Source organism: Acomys minous (genome assembly GCF_964271855.1).
Source record: "Acomys minous genome assembly, chromosome: 14".
NCBI classification, from domain to species: Eukaryota; Metazoa; Chordata; class Mammalia; order Rodentia; family Muridae; genus Acomys; species Acomys minous.
In genome coordinates, this window is record NC_140496.1 from 102,761,825 (window position 1) to 102,781,887 (window position 20,063).

The 20,063-nt window shown below is 39.9% G+C and overlaps 1 protein-coding gene across 26 annotated transcripts in view; it reads right to left on the minus strand.

Moving 5' to 3' along the window:
- ADGRL2 (adhesion G protein-coupled receptor L2) overlaps positions 1-20,063 on the minus strand; it is a 504,554-nt gene that overhangs the window by 20,471 nt on the left and 464,020 nt on the right. For 14 of the 26 annotated variants that reach the window (XM_084756886.1, XM_084756870.1, XM_084756890.1 and 11 more), the window contains 10 exons: positions 17,413-17,706; positions 16,825-16,928; positions 15,772-15,957; positions 14,955-14,993; positions 12,082-12,265; positions 5,035-5,160; positions 4,516-4,721; positions 2,870-3,043; positions 1,730-1,939; positions 586-806 (listed from right to left, as the gene is read on the minus strand). In XM_084756886.1, the coding sequence (XP_084613012.1) occupies positions 586-806; positions 1,730-1,939; positions 2,870-3,043; positions 4,516-4,721; positions 5,035-5,160; positions 12,082-12,265; positions 14,955-14,993; positions 15,772-15,957; positions 16,825-16,928; positions 17,413-17,706 (1,744 nt within the window). The remainder of the gene's footprint in view (positions 1-585; positions 807-1,729; positions 1,940-2,869; positions 3,044-4,515; positions 4,722-5,034; positions 5,161-12,081; positions 12,266-14,954; positions 14,994-15,771; positions 15,958-16,824; positions 16,929-17,412; positions 17,707-20,063) is intronic. The other 12 variants (XM_084756874.1, XM_084756891.1, XM_084756876.1 and 9 more) reach the window with 3 other exon arrangements.

Sequence of the window (20,063 nt, forward strand, 5' to 3'; positions counted from 1 at the left end):
TTTATTAGAATAAAAGTATATTTTGAAGTCAAATTTATACTTTTGGCAAATGAAATCATTAGAAATGTGGCTATGTCTTCCTTCTGTCGCTCTCTGTAAATATCTGTATCATTTTAGGAACAAGAGAAAGTGACATATTTTAAACCTCTCAAAGTCCCTGGTAAAATATTATCAAAGTAAGCCATATGGGATGGAATGTGCTACAGTCACAAAGCAGGAGAGCCAGCTGTACAGAGTTAGTTAATGAAGCATTAACTTAAGTCAGATGTGTTAAGTTCAGGAGAATTTTTACTTCATAATCTTTCTGAGGCCAAAAAGTTATTTACTTTTTCAATTTGTTTCAGGTCAATCTTTTGTGTTAAAAAAGAAAGTCCATAATTTAGAATCTGTCTCACCAGAGAACGAATCCTTTGAACCCAGAAAATTACAGAAGGCTTGATTGTAATTTGTGCACGGCAGGCCCATTCTCTCCCCCAATAAAGCTTTCAGATGCTATTTTAGTCTGTCAGGGACCCTCACTGACAGCTAACAGGCTTTAAAAAATTATTCACTTGAAAAACACTCAGGTCGCTTGCAATTACTTACGCCTTTTCTGTCCCGTAGCTCTTATAGTCAATAGCAGCTGAAACACCAACCACTGTGGCAGGGAACAAGTACCCAGCGACATAGTAGTATTTTTTCCTTGAATATTCGCTCTCGAAAACTTCAACTAGCATTAAGTAGAGTTGCACACCCTCTAGGCACATCCACGAAAAAGCCGCCAGAAAGAAAAAGTGCAAAAGCCCTGCAAATACAGGGCATGCAATCTGTGATGGAAAAGAAGGAAAACACAAAGGAGATTTGTGAGTACAAAGTGCCCACTCCTCAACCATAAAAGAGTCGATGGCAGAAATCACTGGTGTTGTTTAAATAGCCCATCATCATCAGTGTTTTACACATACACACACACACACACACACACACACACACACACACACACACACACACACACTTCTTTCTATAATGAACACAAAGGTGAAGGCCTGGTAACATCAAGAGCACAATGCCAGAAGAACACACCACCAAATGTGGTGGACATTCTCACTGTAAACCATTACTATTTTGTTGATATTAAGTGTCAAGCAGGAAGACAGACCTTTAAGTTCCCATCTCAAACTCTCCACTCTGAACTCTAAAATCCACACGCGGGCATTTGCTTCCCGAGTCCACAGAGGAGTTGTATACAGACTTATTACCTCTAATGTGTATAATGGAATTTTAAAAGTTTGCTTTAATGACAAATAGCATCACTCTAATTATGTAGGATTGTTTCTTCTTTGATTCTGGGGCATTCTTAAATTTGTGCCAAATGAGTGCAGGTTGATGTGCTAATGAACTGTGCTCTACGTCTGACACTGAGACGTGTGATAATGAAGGGCAGACTGTTCATCAGAATGCCTGTACAGGCAAAGTGGAACTTTGGAAAGTGCCACCTTTTTATTCCAGGATCTCCGGGAGTCTTCTATTATATAACAAGCCAGAAAACTGCACTTATTTAATACCCAAAATAAATATACTCATAATAACATTACTGACGGTGCTGTCTTATAATTCATTACAATTTACCCTTTGCTATGACCACCAATTACATCAATCGACAAGGTCAGACACTAAAGTCAGAGTCACGTGTGCTCAGCTAACAGACACGATCACCACAGACCCAAGGTCAGCAAGATCAACTGGTGCTTACCGAGTACTTTGTCTTATCAATGCCTATGAGAAAAATAAATTCAGCAATGAAAAGGTTGATACAAAGGTTCTTGTGGATCGTATTGCGGTCACTTTGTAGACCTCGGAAGAAACAGAAGGTGAAGATGCAGATAGCCAGGCAGACGAGGGAGACGACGATGCCCACCCAGGTGATGACTGTCATCAGCAGTTCATGCACTCCATCTTTATACTGGAAGACAGAACGTGTGGAGAACATCAGCATCCCACATTACCAAGAGGAGAGCCGCTCCCACCCGCCCGCTGATGAAGGATATTCATGTGCTCAAACAAGGACCGACGGATAATGATGCTGACTGTGTAACAGAGGTGAAGGTTATCTTCCTGGATTTACCTCTTTAAAATGATGGAATGAAGGGGAGACTTTAGAGAATCATGCAAGAGGCCAAATAACTGAACAATTACCATCAACGATGTATACAGGAAGTAAAGACCAATTGTGATGAAAATGATGGGCACTGTAACGATTTTGCAGCAAATACATAAACCAACTTTTACATTCTCCTTTTGGCTTTCTACATTCTTACATAGGGAAAGATAAATAAACAACACAGACAAGCCTGACATTTTTGAGTTGTACTTTTGTTGGAGTGAGCAGTCCAGGGATAAAAAACCAGAGACGCACCCCTGTTCCCACTCTATATGTACTGAATATTTTCTTTTTATTATCTCCTATCATTCTCTCTAACAAGAGTAAGAACTATTCAGGCATATTCCAGAAGCTTTTCTGACAGATCCGTCTGCAGCTCTACATAGTGTGCAAGCTATTCAAGGCATATTGTGAAACGAGATTCCACAATTCAAGATAGGAAAGGCGTGCTGTGTTGTGCGAGTACGCCCCGACTGCTATCCGTTTTTAAAACCCTTGGTTGCCTCTGAAAAACATCTGCCTACAAGGATGGGGTAGGAACTTAGCACAACTTAGTAAACTGAGAACGTGCCAAGGCTTCTGAGCATATACGGACAGAGTAAATACAATTAGAAACCTGCATTACTTTGTTTGCTTTTAGTTACGATAGGCACCCAAAGACGGACTATTACACAAGCTGTTTTGAATCTCTGAGGTCTTTCCCTGCAACTAATTAGAAGTGCAAATACTTACTGCAATTTCCCTGTGGGCCATGAGGATAGCAAAATTGGTTAGGTGGCTGCACGCGCACGTTGTGCGAGTTTTATTGGTGTCAACCAGCTTGCAGCCCTGGGTAGACCAATATCCCATCATGCTTCTCTCTGAGTAGTTCCAGAAGGAGCAGTTTGCATTGAAATAATTGTCAGGCTGGGAAATAAAATGACAAGATAAAACTAGGATTTTACACTCAAAGATGGCAATACCAATTGTTTAATATGTGTAAAAGGTAATTTAGATTAAACTTTGCATGTTTCGCGCTATAAAGTTTTTCATCAGCAAAATTGTGGACTATGTTATACAAGGCACATATCTAGCTTCAAGGGGCTTTATAGTCCGAAACACTCTAACGTGTACTCCAAATTACCAGAGACCCATTTCACACGATTACAATTTCTACCTTATGATTTTACCCACTGATAGGTACATTAGAATCTTTCCCCCTTTTCTGAAAGAACATTAAGGTTGTAAATTTGTCCTGAAAAAAAAAAATCTTGTGAACCAAATGTCATTAAAATTATTTTAAATTTTGGGGTCTTTTTTTGGGGGGGTTATCACATACATTTGCCATGCAGTTGGCACTGTAAGGCTCTTAAGAGCAAGTGAAACACAGCAGATACGAGGTAGGCTCTGACCGCACGACCTACTCTTGCCTGTCCTGGACACCTGGCTATCCTCAGGCACTCATCACTCCACTCACCGCAGCCAGTCGTCGACATCACTGTCACCTAAGGATCAACGGATGCTGTAAGATGTGTCCTCAATACTGAATTTTTTTTAGACATAATAACCTTGATAAAGGTTGAGCCAACTATGATTAATAAACACACACACACACACACACACACACACACACGTGCACCTGATCACGTGGAGGTCAGAAGATGACCTCTGGTGCTGTTCCTCAGTTTGTTTACAGAACTAGGCTCTCTTGGTGGTCTGAAGCTTTCCAAGCAGGCTAAGGACTCTATGTGGATTTAACCCTGCCTAGCTTCCTTCCATGGGCTTGAGTGACTCAAACTTGGGTCCCTGTTTACAAGGCAAACACTTTAATGAATGAGCCAAATACAACTAATTAAAAAAAATAATGATTAGCCATACTAAAAAAAGCAAACTTTTAAGAGTTAATTCAGGCTGGGTGTGGTGGTGCATGCCTTTAATTCCATCCCTCAAAGAGGCAGAGGCAAGCGGATTGCTGTGAGTTCGAGGCCAGCCTGGTCTACAAAGTGAGTCCGGGACAGCCAGGACTACACAAACAAAAACAAAAACAAACAAACAAAAAAAGAGTTAATTTAGCTATCCCACTGTTAAGGTAAGAGTTAATTTTTACCCCAAAACAAATTAGAGTCATTTACATTTTCCTGTTGGTTACTGAATTAGCTTTCATTAAGAATACGCTTAAGTTCTAATAATCACTGAACCAGGCTCATTTAATTTTATGTTCACAGACTTAAATAAACTTGTGTCTCTGACCTAGCCCAACATTTAAATTTTAAATGGAAAGGTCTTCTCCTGCCCACCCACCCTCGCTCTCGGTCCTGCATCCTCAGCATGCCAGCGTGGCATTCCTCTCTCTGGGGTTTAAAACCTTCTGTGACTTTTATTAGCATATGCTCGCTTACATCAATGTGGGGCAGGGTGAAAAGCACTGGGTCCGTCAAGTACACGCGGCTGGACTCCTTATTGATGGAAACGGAAATGACATGCGAGTTCACTGCAATGGTGCTGTTCCGACCAATGAAGTCAGAACCCAGCTTTATGGTTGCATTTTCAGTACTCAGGAATTGTCCCAGACTCCGGTAAATGATGAATACCAGCTTTGCCAGCCCTAGGACGGAAGAAAAGAAATAGTCATAGGACTCACAACAAATTGCTTAAAATGAAAAAAACACACAATACAGCAAAACAAGAATAAAATGAGAAAATTTGATGGACGTTCTAAATAGATCTATATCAAGTTGGTTGAGAAAGAGTAAGGTATTATTTAAAATGCTAAAGCATTTTTTGTTATGTTAAAGATAAATTATCAAGATAGAGCAGATTCAACTCAACAGTTTGAAAAATGGTTTGGGGGGGTCGGGAGGAAGACGGGAAGGGAAGAAAAGAAAAAGCCAAAGCAGAGCAAGGCCGCTGTATCTTACCATTCCTGCTGTTCTGCTTGACAGTGTTTGCTGAAAGCTGGATGGAGCTGCCGGCCCCCTTGATGCTGAGAGGGAATTTAAAATCTTGGACCTGCCCTTCCGTGCTGAGTACAGCAACTTCAAGAGCTAGATAAAACAAAGAAAAAAGGGAGGGTGGACATTGTTTAAACTACAAACAGACAAAAGAGAATCCCATAGGAATTATACTTTCTTTTTGAAAAACTTTTTTTTATATAGCTTATTTACTTTTTAATTTTATGTGCATTAGTGTGAAGGTGTCTGATCCTTTGGAACTGGAGTTTTCAGACAGGTGTGAGCTGCCATGTAGGTGCTGGGAATCGAACCCTGGTCCTTTGGGGATGTAGACAGTGCTCTTAATCATTGAGCAGCCTCTCCAGCCCTCACAAAACTTTATTAATTTGAAGTTTTTGTATTAAGAAATATTTCAGTGACTATCTCTTAGTAGAAACTGATTATCTAGTAAAAGTCTGAATGCCTCTGTCACACAGGAGTATTGCTTTCTAGGCAGAAGAAATTTTAATAGCATTATGTATGTCATGTTTGTGGTTACACGTTTTTCTAATTTCTGCAAGCAGAGAGATCAGTAAAGTATATTCCTGAAGAACTGTCAGTAAACAGATGTGATTTCACTCCCCTTTTTGATACAAAAATAAGGTCACATCCCTGCACTCTGATTACTCTATTTTTAAATTTTGTTTTTATCACAAATATGAAAACACTAGCATTCAATGATCCTGAGCTGTAATTCAGACTCAAATCAAACCGCTAAACTGCAAGTTTATACCGAGGCTCATGCAGCGCTTGGCTTTTCCCACCAGTGCACACGCAGGGTCTTGATCTTCCTGGTTGCTGGAAAATATCAAGCAGCTGGTAGGTGCGTAAGTCTTCCTACTGACGTCAGAGTCTCCGTGTGAGAGGCAAGAGATGCAGTGGGGAAACACAACTAGCAGATGTGTCCCCAAAGGTAGCACCCAGCAAAAATGGCCAGAGTGGCATCACAAAGTGACATTCACACAAGACCCATGAGTTCAAGGTCACCCTCCATGACACAGAGCATCCCAAGCCAGCCTGACTATATAAAGCCCTGCACAGAAAGCAAAACACTCACTACACACACCTCTCTGATGTATAATTATCTCCTCCCTACACTGAATGGGGTAACAATTTCTAATTCCTCATAAAAATCAAATTAAAAAAAAAAAACCTTAGTTTTCATGAGAATTCAAATGTTCCAGACACACATGTAAGAATGAGCTAATTTAATCTAAGATATATTTATTTACTTCTTAGCTTAACAATTAAGTCCATAGAAAAGAAAAGTGACTCTGAAATTTCTAGAGTAATGGGATTGTTACTACACATGACTACTGATTTTAGAAAAAAATGAAGCAATGGATATGGGATAATCAACTTTATAGAAGTAAGTGTGTATCAACCAGTAAACACTGAAACAGAGAATAAAAACATTCTGGGAAATTCAAACTGATTGAAAGAAACTACAAAACCCCGAAAGTTTCTGATTATCAATGTATAAATTTATAGTTTAATGTATACTGAATTTCAAATGAATTTTAATATCTTTACTTTGAGAAACATCAGTGTATGCCGAGCATTTCATAAGCTTGCTGATTACAGTATTGCAAAAACAATCCTTAGTAAAATATGCAATATGCACACACTTTAAATATAATATCCTAAAGAAATCAACAGGTATAGGTCAGGAGCAGTGGCACACTCCTGTAATCCCAGTACTCGGGAGGCAGAGGCAGGAGGATCTCTGTGAGTTCGAGGACAGCCTGATCTACAAAGCAAGTTCAAGACAGCCAAGGCTATACAGAGAAACCCTGTCTTGAAAACAAACAAACAAAACAAACAAACAAACAAATAAAAGAAATCAGTAAGTAATTAATTAGTGTATTAGAAAAAATGATACTATAATTAATCAAAATGTAAAAATTAAAGGTTATTAGGAAAAAAATTTCAGTATATCTCAACTTGTTTAATGATAGTAATAGTAACAACAACAATAAAAATAACTTGAAAAAAGAAACAAAGTCCTGCGCTGCAGGTTTTCCTGTCAGAGTAGTGTCTATGCAATCATCTAGGATGACTAAACACCTTTAAAGAGAGTTACACTTGCCAGTGTGTTGTGTATATTGCCATGTTAGACTGCTGAGTTATAAATTTAAAAAAAAAATCAAAGGAAATGTAGACTACAAGGGAGTAACAATTCATTGCTCACAGTAAGCATGATCAGGAAATAGGCTATTATGCAATGCTCTTTAATTTGAAGAACTCTGGTACTTCTTCCAACGTCAGTCTATGAGTGAAATTTAAGTCTAATAAATTTTTGAAAAGACCTTACGAGTGCATGGGACTTTAAAAATTGATTTTAAAATTCATATGCATGAGATGTACACAAAGGCAGCCAAGGAAATTCCACAAGGAGACATGTTAAAAGGCTCAAAAGCTACTGGTATCACAGAAATCAAAACAGTACCAAACAAAAGCAAGGAATATTAGACCTTACTAACATGCTGACACATGTAGAGCCTTGATGGATGACAGAGACAGGGAAAAGAGCTCATTATGTGCTAATAAAAGTACAGAAAGAACTGGTTTATTCCTATGGAAAAGGCCAGGTTAGCTGCTTCTATCACAAGCACAATAAAACAAACTTTAGAAAGACTAAAGCCAAATGTAAACACCACAAAGCTTTATTAGAAATTTACAAAGTTATAGTGGGATCCTCATAAAGTTCATGTAGAGAAGGTTTTTTTTAAAGCAGGAAGCCAACAGTAAAATTTCTTAGATATCAAAAACTTCAACCCTAAAATTAAAGACTAGTCAATTAATTTGACTTCATTAATGTAAAATAATGCCTTTAAAATAGTTTTAAAGGAAAGGAACATAATATTTTTCCCTTTTTATTTTTATTTTTTAAATTTAATTAATTTATTTAGATTACAACTCAATTGTTATCCCATCACTTGAATCCTCCCATTCCTCCTTTCCTCCCACTTTCACCCTATTCCCCTCCCTTCTATTTTTTTAAACTATGTAATCTTAAACACATTAGTGGCCAGAATGCATACAAAACACAAAGAAATAGAAAAATAGAGAAATGCTGAGAACAACAAATTCACAGATTAAAAAAAAAGAAAAACATAACAGGCAAATGAAAGTAATTTAAAAAAAAAAAACAGTTCAGCTCTAGGGAGGCCAAGTTGGGTGGATCACTGTGAGTTCAAGGTCAGCCTGGTCTACAAAGTGAGTCCAGGACAGCCAAGGCTGCACAGAGAAACCCTGTCTCAAAAAAAACCTAAAACCAAAACCAAAACCAAACCAAACCAAACCAACCAAACAAACAAAAAACAGTTCAAACCATCAGGGAAGCTAAAATTTGAAGCAGTAATGGGGTTCATCCAAACCGATTAACAAAACTGATGCCCAAATGAAGATCTAGCCTGTGACCGTGTGGTGTTTTTACCAATGAGAACAGGAATTGGAAAAACTGAGATAGAGAAGAGTCTGGAAAATATTTGGTAAGCTGGATTAGCATAGCATGTCCCTTAAAATGTTTCTTGTAGGATACGTACATACCTAGAAACACACTGAACAAGAGAGCCCACAAAAATGTTCGGTCTGCCTTCCCTTCCGTGGGAAGCCACGGAACTGCCTTGCAGGATACTTAACCCTGGTGCACCTTAGGCCAGATGAATAAACTAGAGATACGTCTATCAGTAGGTATATTCATGAAATGTCTAACTGTTACAGGAAAAATCATCTAACGGCATTTGCAGTATGAAATCATTAACGCTATAAATATAGATGTGTACACCTGTACAACCTGCCAAGTACAATAGTTTAAAAGAGTTTGAGGTCAGCTTGGACAACATACTGAGAAACCCCATTTCAAAAAAAATAAAAATAAAATAAAAAAATTAAAAAAAAAATAGGTTCCCAGAATAAATGCAGAAACTTATAAGACAGCTAACAATAAATGAAGAGTGATAATTATTCCCTACTTGATCTGGTATGTCAACAACTTTGCCACCAAGGGAACTTCTGTATTGCCTGTGTGTTTTAACTAAGGTGAATAAAGTAACACCTCACGTGGCCCAGCTGAGTGGCTAGTGCATGGACGTTTATGTGGTCATAGGGCACAGGCCTTAGTCAACAGAGAGTTGAAAGCACATACACCTAGCTCACTGGAGAGCCATCCAGAATCTCACTCATCAGGGCTTCTCCCACTCCCACAGTGTAGTGGAGCCTCTTATGAAAATATTGATGGAGCCAGGGGGCCTGCTATGTTCTAGGTCAATCTAGGCTCCTGGGAGAAGACAATACAAAATAGATTTTTAACAGATGCAAGCCCAGCCTCCAGTCTATACAGCAGGAAGGAAGAATAACCTTTGTTGTAAGCTGTATTTCTTTCCAGCTTATAGTACAACTAAGTCCAAAGGGAGAGGGGTGGGGTGGGTGGGGAGGGTGGAAGATCAAACTGGCTACTAAGCATATTCTGAAAATAAAGGAAAGGACGTTTTATAATGGATGTATCAGGCTACGCTACCTAATTACCTTTAATGTTGCACAAGGAAAGACAATAGAACACTAAGAACCTCACAGTGTGATACAACAGAAGTTCCTGAGGGGAAAATATCAAACTTGGCCTGATCAAGCTGCTAGATAATTAGTGTATGAAACACAGTTGAGTGATGAACTGGAGATGAAATCAGCCAAATGTAAAGTGTGGAAGCATTAACAGGGTGAATCACCTTCTTCATTTCTCTAACAAAACATTTTTAAAAATATGCACTCTTTTAATGAAAGGAAATTAAATCAGAATATGGGTAGATTCATAGACAAATTTTATACCCACTCTCAAATAAAGCATTAACACATTCACACGAATTAAAGTTGCATGAATATTATCTTCTGATTGTATTTTCTTAATGTTTAAGTGTGGGTTTTTTTTCCTTCTTTTGAAAAAGAACATTGAAGGTTTCATATTAATAATGATAGGGCATTATGGCTTGTTGTACAATTATACAATGGTGAGGAGTGTAAGCAAGGTAGCATTAGCCAAACAGATGACTCTGAAACTAGGGACCATCAAAAACAAAATCAAAGTAAGAAAGTTCTGCTACTCCCAAGAGAGCAAAAGGAGGGAGGGAGGGAGAGAAGTCTCTCACTGAAGAAAATATTCAGGGTGCAGATTTCTGGCCAAAGACACACACTAAGAACACATAAAGAATCCTGATTGCTCACCAGTCAAAAAATAAAAATAAAAATAAAAAAAATGACTGACCCAGCGCAAAAGAGACTAACAGATACTTTCTAAAAATTAGGAGAAAACCGGCCATACACACTGGCAGGACTCCATGAGGTAAATGCCACTTGGGACAGCCCACACACCTCTAACACCACACTCAGGAGCTCAAAGCTGGAGGGCAGAGTTTAGATCACATGACTGCACAGGGAGACCAGGTAAACAAGTGTTCCTTAGTAATCATGGAGATGCAGAACAAATGCACTCAGGATACCAATGTAGACTACAGAGCTGACCAAAACTTAAAAGCCTGAGTCCTGGAAAGCACTGAGGAGTGGTGGAGCTCTCATACATCAGTGTTAGAGACCAGATGGAAATAAAAGCCACCAGCTCAAAACCTGAAGTGTCAACGGATGGTTACAAAGAAGCTGTGAGTAACAAGACTGAGCTACAGATGATCAGTCTGAATGGGGAGATCTCAATATTAACTCGACCCCAAAAGAAGCAAGATTTAAAGAGAATGCAAGTCAAAGTTTAGGCCAACCGCAGTGACAGAAGCAGTGGTTTCCTGGGGCGGGGGTGGGAGGAGACAGCCTTTTGAAGATAAAAATGCAGCCTGTGTGCTGGTGACTACAGGGAGAAGTTTGGCTCAAACTTGTATTCGAAACAGACACCCCTGAATACAAACTAGACCTCAAAGTGGACTGCAGATGTTCCGCTCATATAATTACACCACTTTGGAAGTGGGGGGGGGGCGCACGTGGTGAGACAGCGTTTCCCTGGGTAGCCTTTACTTGCTGTGTAGACCAGGCTGGCCTTGAACTCACAGAGAGCCTCCTGCCTCTGCCTCCCTGAGTGCTAGGATTACAAGTGTGTGCCACCATGCCGTGCTCAATTAGCCAACTACCTGTGGAGCAGTCCTAGCCCTAAATGGTGCTAGGGAATGAAATCCATGACTTCCAGCCTGCGGCCTGCTCGGTGAGCACCTCACCAACTGGGCTCCATCTCCAACTGTTCTGTTTTGTGAACCAGCACCTACTCAATAGCTCAGGGTGGCCTTGAATTTACAGCAATCCTCTTGCCCCGGCCTTGGAGATGCTGGTAGCACAGGTATGAGCCACTAACTCCCAGCTATTAAATACTACATTTACCTAAAGGAGGTTGTGTTTAATGTAAACAGTCTGTTGACGTTGTATAAGCTAGAATATCTGACTGGAAGAACACATAACGTGATTTAAATCCATTAGGAACGTTATGAAAATGGCAAAGCATTTGCCACTACTGCAGCCACCTGTTTATAACTCATACGCTCTCATTGCTTAAACAATCCATATTCTAGCACGTAAGTGCTCTTAATTTTTTTTTCTTTCTTTAATGATATTTTCAATTGAAAAACTCACACCTGCTCATTAGGACTTCTCTAAGACATAGGCAGATTTCAGCTTCCGCATTAATTTCATTAAGGATGATCGATAATCTCTTTTCCTTAAAAATAAATAACTGTGGGAGGCAGAGGCGGGCGGATTGCTGTGAGTTCGAGGCCAGCCTGGTCTACAAAGTGAGTCCAGGACACCCAAGGCTACACAGAGAAACCCTGTCTCGAAAAACCAAATAAATAAATAAATAAATAAATAAATAAATAAATAACTGAGTGAATGAGAAGTCTGACCCGGGGAGATGATAGAATCAGAATCCAAACTCTACTCTCTTCAACACCTGTCTTCCAAGTTAAGTGTGACCACAGACACACTCACCAATATTTTCAGTGGGCATTGAGACCCTGGTTGGTTCCAAAAGGTTGTCTGCGAGGACAAACGCTCCTTCCTCCAGTGTATCCAGTAGCATCGTGGCTGTGTGTGCTTGCTCCGATGAATTCATGTGCTTCCAGGACTCCAAAGCCTCGGGTCTCAGAAGGTTGTCTACCGTGTCCACAATTGCCTGCATCCAGTGGGAAATGACCATTAGTTTTGACGCCGTCTAGAACACAGGGGACTGTCAGTCGCTGACTGGTGACAACTGTGGTGTTAACCTGACATGATAATTTACTTTTCTTTCATGAGTTGGGCAACTGTAAGTACAGACCACTACTTCAAAACAGCACTAGCCAGAGACATGAGTGAGCAGCTGCTTGACATTCAAGAGCCTGGAAGAAAGGTGGCTTGTTTCTCTAAGCACATTGAAGGGAACGCGGGGCTCTCAGTAGCGGCTTGGATCCTGAGCACTGAGTTCCATGTGCGGTCAGTCACAACTATTACAGTCACCTGTTTATAACTGCAAATTTTAAACACTGATAGAAAACCCCAATTCTGGAATAGACCAGTAGCTTCCAAAAATTTCAGTGTTTTTTTTTTAACCTGAACTCAAATAAGTTAAATGGCTTTTTACATGGTGTGTCTATTTAATTTCATTTGGGTTTAAGAGTAGCTTGAGAGTTTATGTTACCTGTCTACATTTTTGTCCTTCCCACTACCTATACGGCTAGAAAACACATGTGTGTGTATCTTAACTTCTAAGGACTAGTCAGCTTTTACAGGAATGAAGAAAACAGGCTAAATGCTGAAAAGGCTATACTGATGATTTAAGGAGAACAGAAATACAAAAAGTGTCGAAAAACAACCAAACTGTGCATATTCTTAAGTGTGGGATTAATTCATCCCCAGGCAGAATAGCAAGGCTGGCTCATTGGAGCCAAGCTCTGCGGCGGACACTTGCTGTACGTAGGCTGCAGCGTGCCATGCATAGCTGGACAGCTGAAATCACGACCTGTGTTTACTCTTCCACTTGTCTACACATGATGTGCCAATAGGTCTATCTATACGTTGTTCTGATCTGTTGGTAATCGCTGAAAAAAATGGCATGCCATCTATAAAAAACAACAATGAACTGCTACTTACAGGTTCTGTACTGAAATGAGCAAGGGGAGAAGTTGTTTGTGGCTATTGTCAGCGTAAGATTAATTGGCTTAATCCATCTTAATACCCTCGTTCAGTCTGTCTTGTGAGCCGCCTCGACCTCCCTGGCAGGTGGAAGGTACTTCCAAGTGGCGTTAAAGGCTTTTTTTTTTTTCCTTTTTATAATGGGACATGGAATAGTTCAGAATGCTCACACGGATGCTTCCTCAGCCAATAACTAGAGTGGAACCGAAACTGGTCTTCTGAGGCCAGGTTCATTACTCACCAAGAAACACAGACTAGAGCCTCTAATCTAAGTTACAAATGAATCCTCTGTAGCCGAGGAAAAACTCACTTCATTTGCATAGAGTAAGTCAGCTTCTGATTTGTAATTTAAGGGGGCTTATTAGTCTTGTCTGAATGGAGAAGCTCATTTGAAACACACTGAAAATGACACTGGTCAGAAAATAGGGTTTGTACTGAGATTTGCCATGGGTGCGTTCACACTGGCGGCACGTTCACACTAATTTGAAACACTCCTTGCTTATTACCACCTACTGATTTTCAAGAGGGATCACTAGCTTAGTCACGTCCATGAAACAGTCTTTTCTCGCCAAAGTGGGGGAAAGTATATTCTTTGGGGGGGGGGAGTTGTCTTGGGTGACATACTGATCCCTGCACTCGCCATACATCAGCATCTTAAGGAAAACCTCAACCTGAACTAGGTTCCATAGGTATTTATCAGTTACATGCTTCATCAGATTCCTAAGGGTGTTTAGAACATTAGTACCTGAAAGCTGATTTCCTTCTGCCTTTTCTTGTGAAGGACTAAGGTCCAAAGGTGTTCACTGGGTAACAGGTGAGCCACTGTTTTGTTGTTGTTGTTGTTGTTGTTGTTGTTTTGGGTTTTTTTTGTTTTTTGTTTGTTTGTTTGTTTGTTTGTGCCCATCCCTGAGGTTTCAGCTTCTGGGTAACTTCTCATTTAGAAAACTACAAAAGCTCTTTGGTTTGTTCCCCCACGGTGTGAATTTGCCCTTTGAGGTTAGGTTTACCAGGGTAATTAATAGCCAAGTCCCCCCATCCCAACAGCAAGAAACGTCTAAGCCACAGAGCAAACCAAAACACAATAGACGTAGTTTGGCTTACTGGGATGGAGAGCTCATCGGGGTGCCTATCATTTCAGCACACTAGGAAGGAACAGTGGAGAATTCCCACCTATCGTATTCTGGGACCCCACCACCCCAGTGTTCATATCTTACGTCTCGACACCCATATTTACCACCCTGCTTCCAGAAGCGAATTCCCAAAAGGCCGCGACAAAGCCTAATTTATTGAACAGTACACCCCAGAGATCAGAGAGCAGTGACTTTGACATGCACATATATTAAGCCCATACAGTCTTTGATATGATAAACTGCCAAGAATATATCAGAGCTGTTTCAGGTTGCTGAGTCCACAGAGGTGGCAAAGGAAAACAAAGGGACTACTATGTGCTTGCTTCCAATTCACGGGATAGTCATTACAATTCTTATAGTTTTTGGATAAATGGGAAAACAGCAAAAAAAAAATGCAGCAAAATATTACTGCCTTATTCTGAGAAAGCCGAACATCTGTACAGCTGATATGGGGCACATTATAAAATTATCAAAGACTGAAACTTCCAAGTCATGCAGCAGGGTGGCGTAAGCGTGGCAGGCAGCCGAAGAAGGGGAGCAGGGACAGCACAGGAAAGATACCTTAAGGTAAGCCCTGCATGTCTTCTCTCGCTTTTGGAGCTTTTAAGTAAAAGAAAAGAAAATCAGAGGTTAGATTTTATCTGCTGGAGAAAAAAAAAAAAAAAAAGGAAAGAAGAAATCCTAAAAAAAAAAAATCTAGTTGATGTTCCTGAGTTCCAAGTTGACTATGTACAAACATCCTGTGGACATCCAGGCAAGCCCCACTCACAGCCAAAGCTATCTGCCTATAGGTTTTAGCTCTGTTTTCTCAATGTCATTTAAAAATTTACAACAGAAAAATATATATACTGTCATTAAAAAAAAAAACCAAGTCCACTTATCTGTGACTAACTCTGAATAAACATAATATAAACACAATATGGTAAGTGGCATTCACACTCACCTTAGTAAGAAAGTTTAGTGGTATGAATAGCATTCTCTCTAAAATGGACCCATTCTTCTCCCCAAAGCTACCACTAATACCACTGTGTCCCACTTTGCTCCAAGCATTAAGAGCTGCATGCCTTCATACAGTTCATTCATCATGTAACATATAACCAACCTAGGTACACATGCTAATTCTGCAGCAACAGTACTGACCATACTGAGATGGATGTGCTTGACATTAAGTAAAAACTGGCACCGTAGATGCCATTTACAACTTTGAAGGAGAGGAGAACATTGCTCCTTTTTTTTCAGTAATTCTTCCTGAGAAATGAGCCAACTGGGGCGTTAGGTCTCTAAGAGCGCGTCCGGGTGCCTGGCAGCCAAGTGTGGCAGGGTAGAGCGCCGCCACGCGCTCGCTGAGACCCGTGTCCTGCAGCCGCAGAGGTCCTACCTTGTTATAACTCCTGCCGGCGGAATCCTTCTCACTTGGCTTCAGCTCCTGCAGCTGAGCATCCAGTATGTCCACCAGCTGCTCCATCAGCCTCACCGAGGAGCTCACGTCCCCCGCAAACACAGGCCCCTTGGTATGCTTAGCCAGCTCATTGGCTAGACTTGCGGCATTCTCTCCACTTCTGATCTGGAACGACAATTTGTATCATCTCAGTAAGACTCTATCACCTTTGGCATTTAGTTCTCTTTAAGCACCTCCGTTGTGGTGGGAAAAAAATACTTGCAAATATGTCAAAAAAAAATCTGCAACTAATTGAGACCAATAACTTTCTCTTCATCTCGGAAGATTAAAGGCTTTTAGATCCTCAACACAGGAAAGAAATTCTCTTAACCAGACATAAAAAAGGAAACAAAAGGGGGAGGAGGGGCAACATGCTTTAATTTTTTTTCAGTCACCTCTTATTTCCCTGTAACCACTTTAAGTTGCTATTTTAAAATGTTTACTTATTCCAGTGATGTAGCTTTTAATCATAAGACAGTCACTGTGATACCATGCATTATCACCTAATGTCTAAATTTCAAAAAAAGGTACACGCAGGAAAAAATAAATAAAAAGGTACTACATTACAATGCAAAATTCAAAAGAATGATTTCTAGGCCTTTTAAAGGGTCATTTTTACTCACTGAGTTGTAATCGTGTGTGATACAGACATCTGTTTGCATTCTGTGGGTTCAGTTGCAAACTTAATGACACTTGATTTATTGGGCCAATACACTATTTGTCTTATGAACATCAAAAGAACCAGAACAAACTAAATGTGAATGAAATTAAACAAGTATGCATTTGTTAAACAGCTTAACACAGAAAGCAGCATACCCTCAAACATCTCTAACATTCAATGACTAGTTTACAGATGAAACTATGCTTATTTTTTTTAAAGCTTATATGTTGAACAAAGAACCACGGTGACTGGTTTAACATAGAAAACTAAATTATTTATGTTAGAAGTTCCAGCCCTCAATCAACCTATCACATTAAAACATTCCAACCCACCTTCTGAGCCAGTTGATTCACCCAGTGAGAGGTACAGTTGCTAAGATCAGGGCCCTTAGGGTTCCATGTTCCTGTGGAAGGCATGCAGAGATACGAGGCCGTTCCTGCAACAGACGCAGAAAACAATGGTGAAATTGAAGCCGTTTTTCTGAATGCTTTTGGGAAATTGACTATGATGATCCTAGACTGTGTGTTAAATTTTGAATAAATGCTAATAAAAGTAGTAGCAGGCAATGAGAAAAATTATAAATAGTAAATAGAAAGAGCACATGGGCTCTCCGACACCTAGAGTAGCAATGCCAAAAAAGCATTTCCTTGGGACTCATCCAAAGTGATATTTATAGTAGGGAGCCTCCCTGGAGTCCTTAGGTTTGACACAGGAACTGGGAGAGGTAATTTTGTACCTCTGACCTTAAGTGACTTTCACAGTTTAAAACCCCTTCCACTGTGTAAAGAAACTATATTAATAATGTAATGAAAAAAATCAAACTGGCTAGTGTAACAATCCCCCTCTAATGGAACTGTTTCATTGTCTTTAAGAAGCGACTCTAAAAGTACAAAGTGTGGCTTGCATGTTGGAGGAGATACCTCTTGTTCCCTTGGGACACGGCCGCTCAACCATCATTCCCCTTTGTGTCTGAGGCCACTTTATTCCCCTCGCGTCTAACGCTTCGCAGAATCTCTCTGGCAGGGGAAAAATATTTGTTACAGGAGGAATTTTGGTTGTAGACACTGCTGGAGGTGGCTTTGTCCCTCTGCTTCCTTCCTGAGGTCCAGCTACTGTGGTGCTCACGGGGCCTCTCTGAGAAGTACTGCTTGTGGTTGACACTGTGGTTTTGAACAGCTCAGCTGAAGAAGTTATTGTCACAGCTGTGGTAGGCACTATGAAAAAAAGATGAGTGTATTAATCTCAAACACACCCTCATGCTCACCTATAGGCACGTGTACGCGAATGTATGCATACATACACACACACACACACACACACACACACACACACACACACACACACACACAACACACACCCCTTCACCCATCCATATACCCCAAATCAACAAACGACATTATAGTAGGAAAGGAGAAGGAAAAAAAGTCATGTCTATTACAACTTATTAATAAGGTTAAAAGATGATCGTTTAAAGCTAGATAGTAGCTTGACTCTCATGAAATATAGCCACATGGTTTAAGAGTAATCTCTCTCTAAAGTTCTAAGGCAGTGGTTTTCATCTCTCTAATACGGTTCCTTATGTTGTGATGACTCCCCATCACAAATTATTTCATTGCTACCTCGTAACTCTACTTCTGCTACTATTATAAATCTGATTTGCAGGATATCTGCTATGTGATCCTTGTGAAAGAGTCATTTGACCCTCAAGGAGTTGCAACACATGGGTTGACAACCTCTGCTCTAAAGAAATGAAGGAAAATGCAGGAAACTTATACTATACAAACACACTTTATAAACAAATTCAAAAGATCAAGGAGGAAAATTTTGACAATTATGGATAATTAGGATGATAAAAAGATTTGAAGTCACCCACTCTACATCCTGCAGGAAAACAAACATTGACATCTTTCAGCCAGCAGCCGTTCTTGCTTGAGGGATTTTGAGCATGCCTGGTTGCATCCAAACAGAAGATAAGTTTGGCACACTTATGCTGCTCTGGGCTTGGCATCTTTACTGTGCAAAGGTGGGATGAGCTCCCCATGTATTCTCTTACCCAGACAGGGCTTAGAACAGACCACGAGTTCAAAGTATCAGCCTTTCATTATCCCACTGACCCGCAGTAGAGAATGTAAAATAGCTATACTTACAGATTTCAAAACGAACAAAAAATTGTTGCCAGGAAAGTTTTTTGTTTTTTGGTTTTTGTTTTGTTTTGTTGTTGTTGTTGTTGTTGTTGTTTTTTGTCTAACTTTTCTTTCAAACAGTTAAACCAACTAGATTTTAAGACAATAGCATTCAACTGTAATTCTCTATTAAGAACAAAGCATCAAAAAATCTGTCTGCAAACATTTGCTAACATTTAAAATCTGTCAGAAAGTTTTATCCACAGGTATTACAAATTTATTCTTAAAGTCTTACTTATAGGGTGCCTTGAGTTTAAAATACACAAGTAAGTTATTTTTTAATTATAAAGATATTAACAGTGGTATGCTCAAATGAAAATATCTTGGTAAAAACCCTTACTATGTACAATGAACCTGTGACTTAAAGAAAGCGTTTTTGTTTTACTTATACACAGGAAATAAGCTGTAATACTGAATATTAAAAAGTACATTCAAAATGACTACCATGTTTACTACTTGAGGCTCTACCTTATGAATGCTTATATCATGCTTAATGTTTGAGAATATGTTAATTAAAAGGTGGTTTTAAGTCTGGTGTTGTAGGTGTGGCGAACTTCTAGCTATCATTAAAAGCACTACGCTCAGGTCCTTCCTCCTCCCAGCTCACTGGGAAATTTTTAAGCATGTGACTTATTTCTAGGCTAACGTGATTGGTGGTATGAGAAGCGTCTATGTACATCAAACAACATGCCCAGCCTGCTGCCGTGGAAAACTGCTCAAACCTGTCTGTCTTTGTCTGTAAATGTACCCTCCTGACACCTTGTTAAACCTGTGTAATTTTCTTTTGATTACAATGCAGCGAGGCTTTCAGTGCTTTCTCAATTAACATTTGTCAAAGCATCCTAATCTTTAGCAAAAGTGTCAAATGACTGCTGCGGAATCAAGTCCTGAAGAGAGAACGAGGAATCAGGGGGAACTGAGAAAAGGGCAGGAAAACCAGTTTGGAGTTATAGCCCCATATGTGTCCCTTCACACAATACTAATCAGGACACATGGGAGCGCTCAGGTGTGTATTAATACCACAATTACTCATTGTTAGCTAAGCATCAGTAAAGACCAAGCAAAGTAAATAACAAGATCACCACTGGATTCGCAGAATCTCATGGAGCATACTACAGCCATGCATTCCTCGTCAGCACACTAACCCACAGGAAGCAACTAGGATTTGTGGGAGTTTAGAAGACTGAAATTTAGTGAGATTTCAAGGCACAAGGCTTTGTATTTAGTATTTAAGAGGCGTTTATAAAAATCATTAACTCTTTCCATGAGTTGAGACAAATGACAGGGAAGCGTCTGGCAATGATAAAAAGCTGGTTGCAGTTCTTCAGCGTTCATAGCCAGATTGTCATGACAACCAACAGTCTGGATGAACAGATCAAGTCTCACCA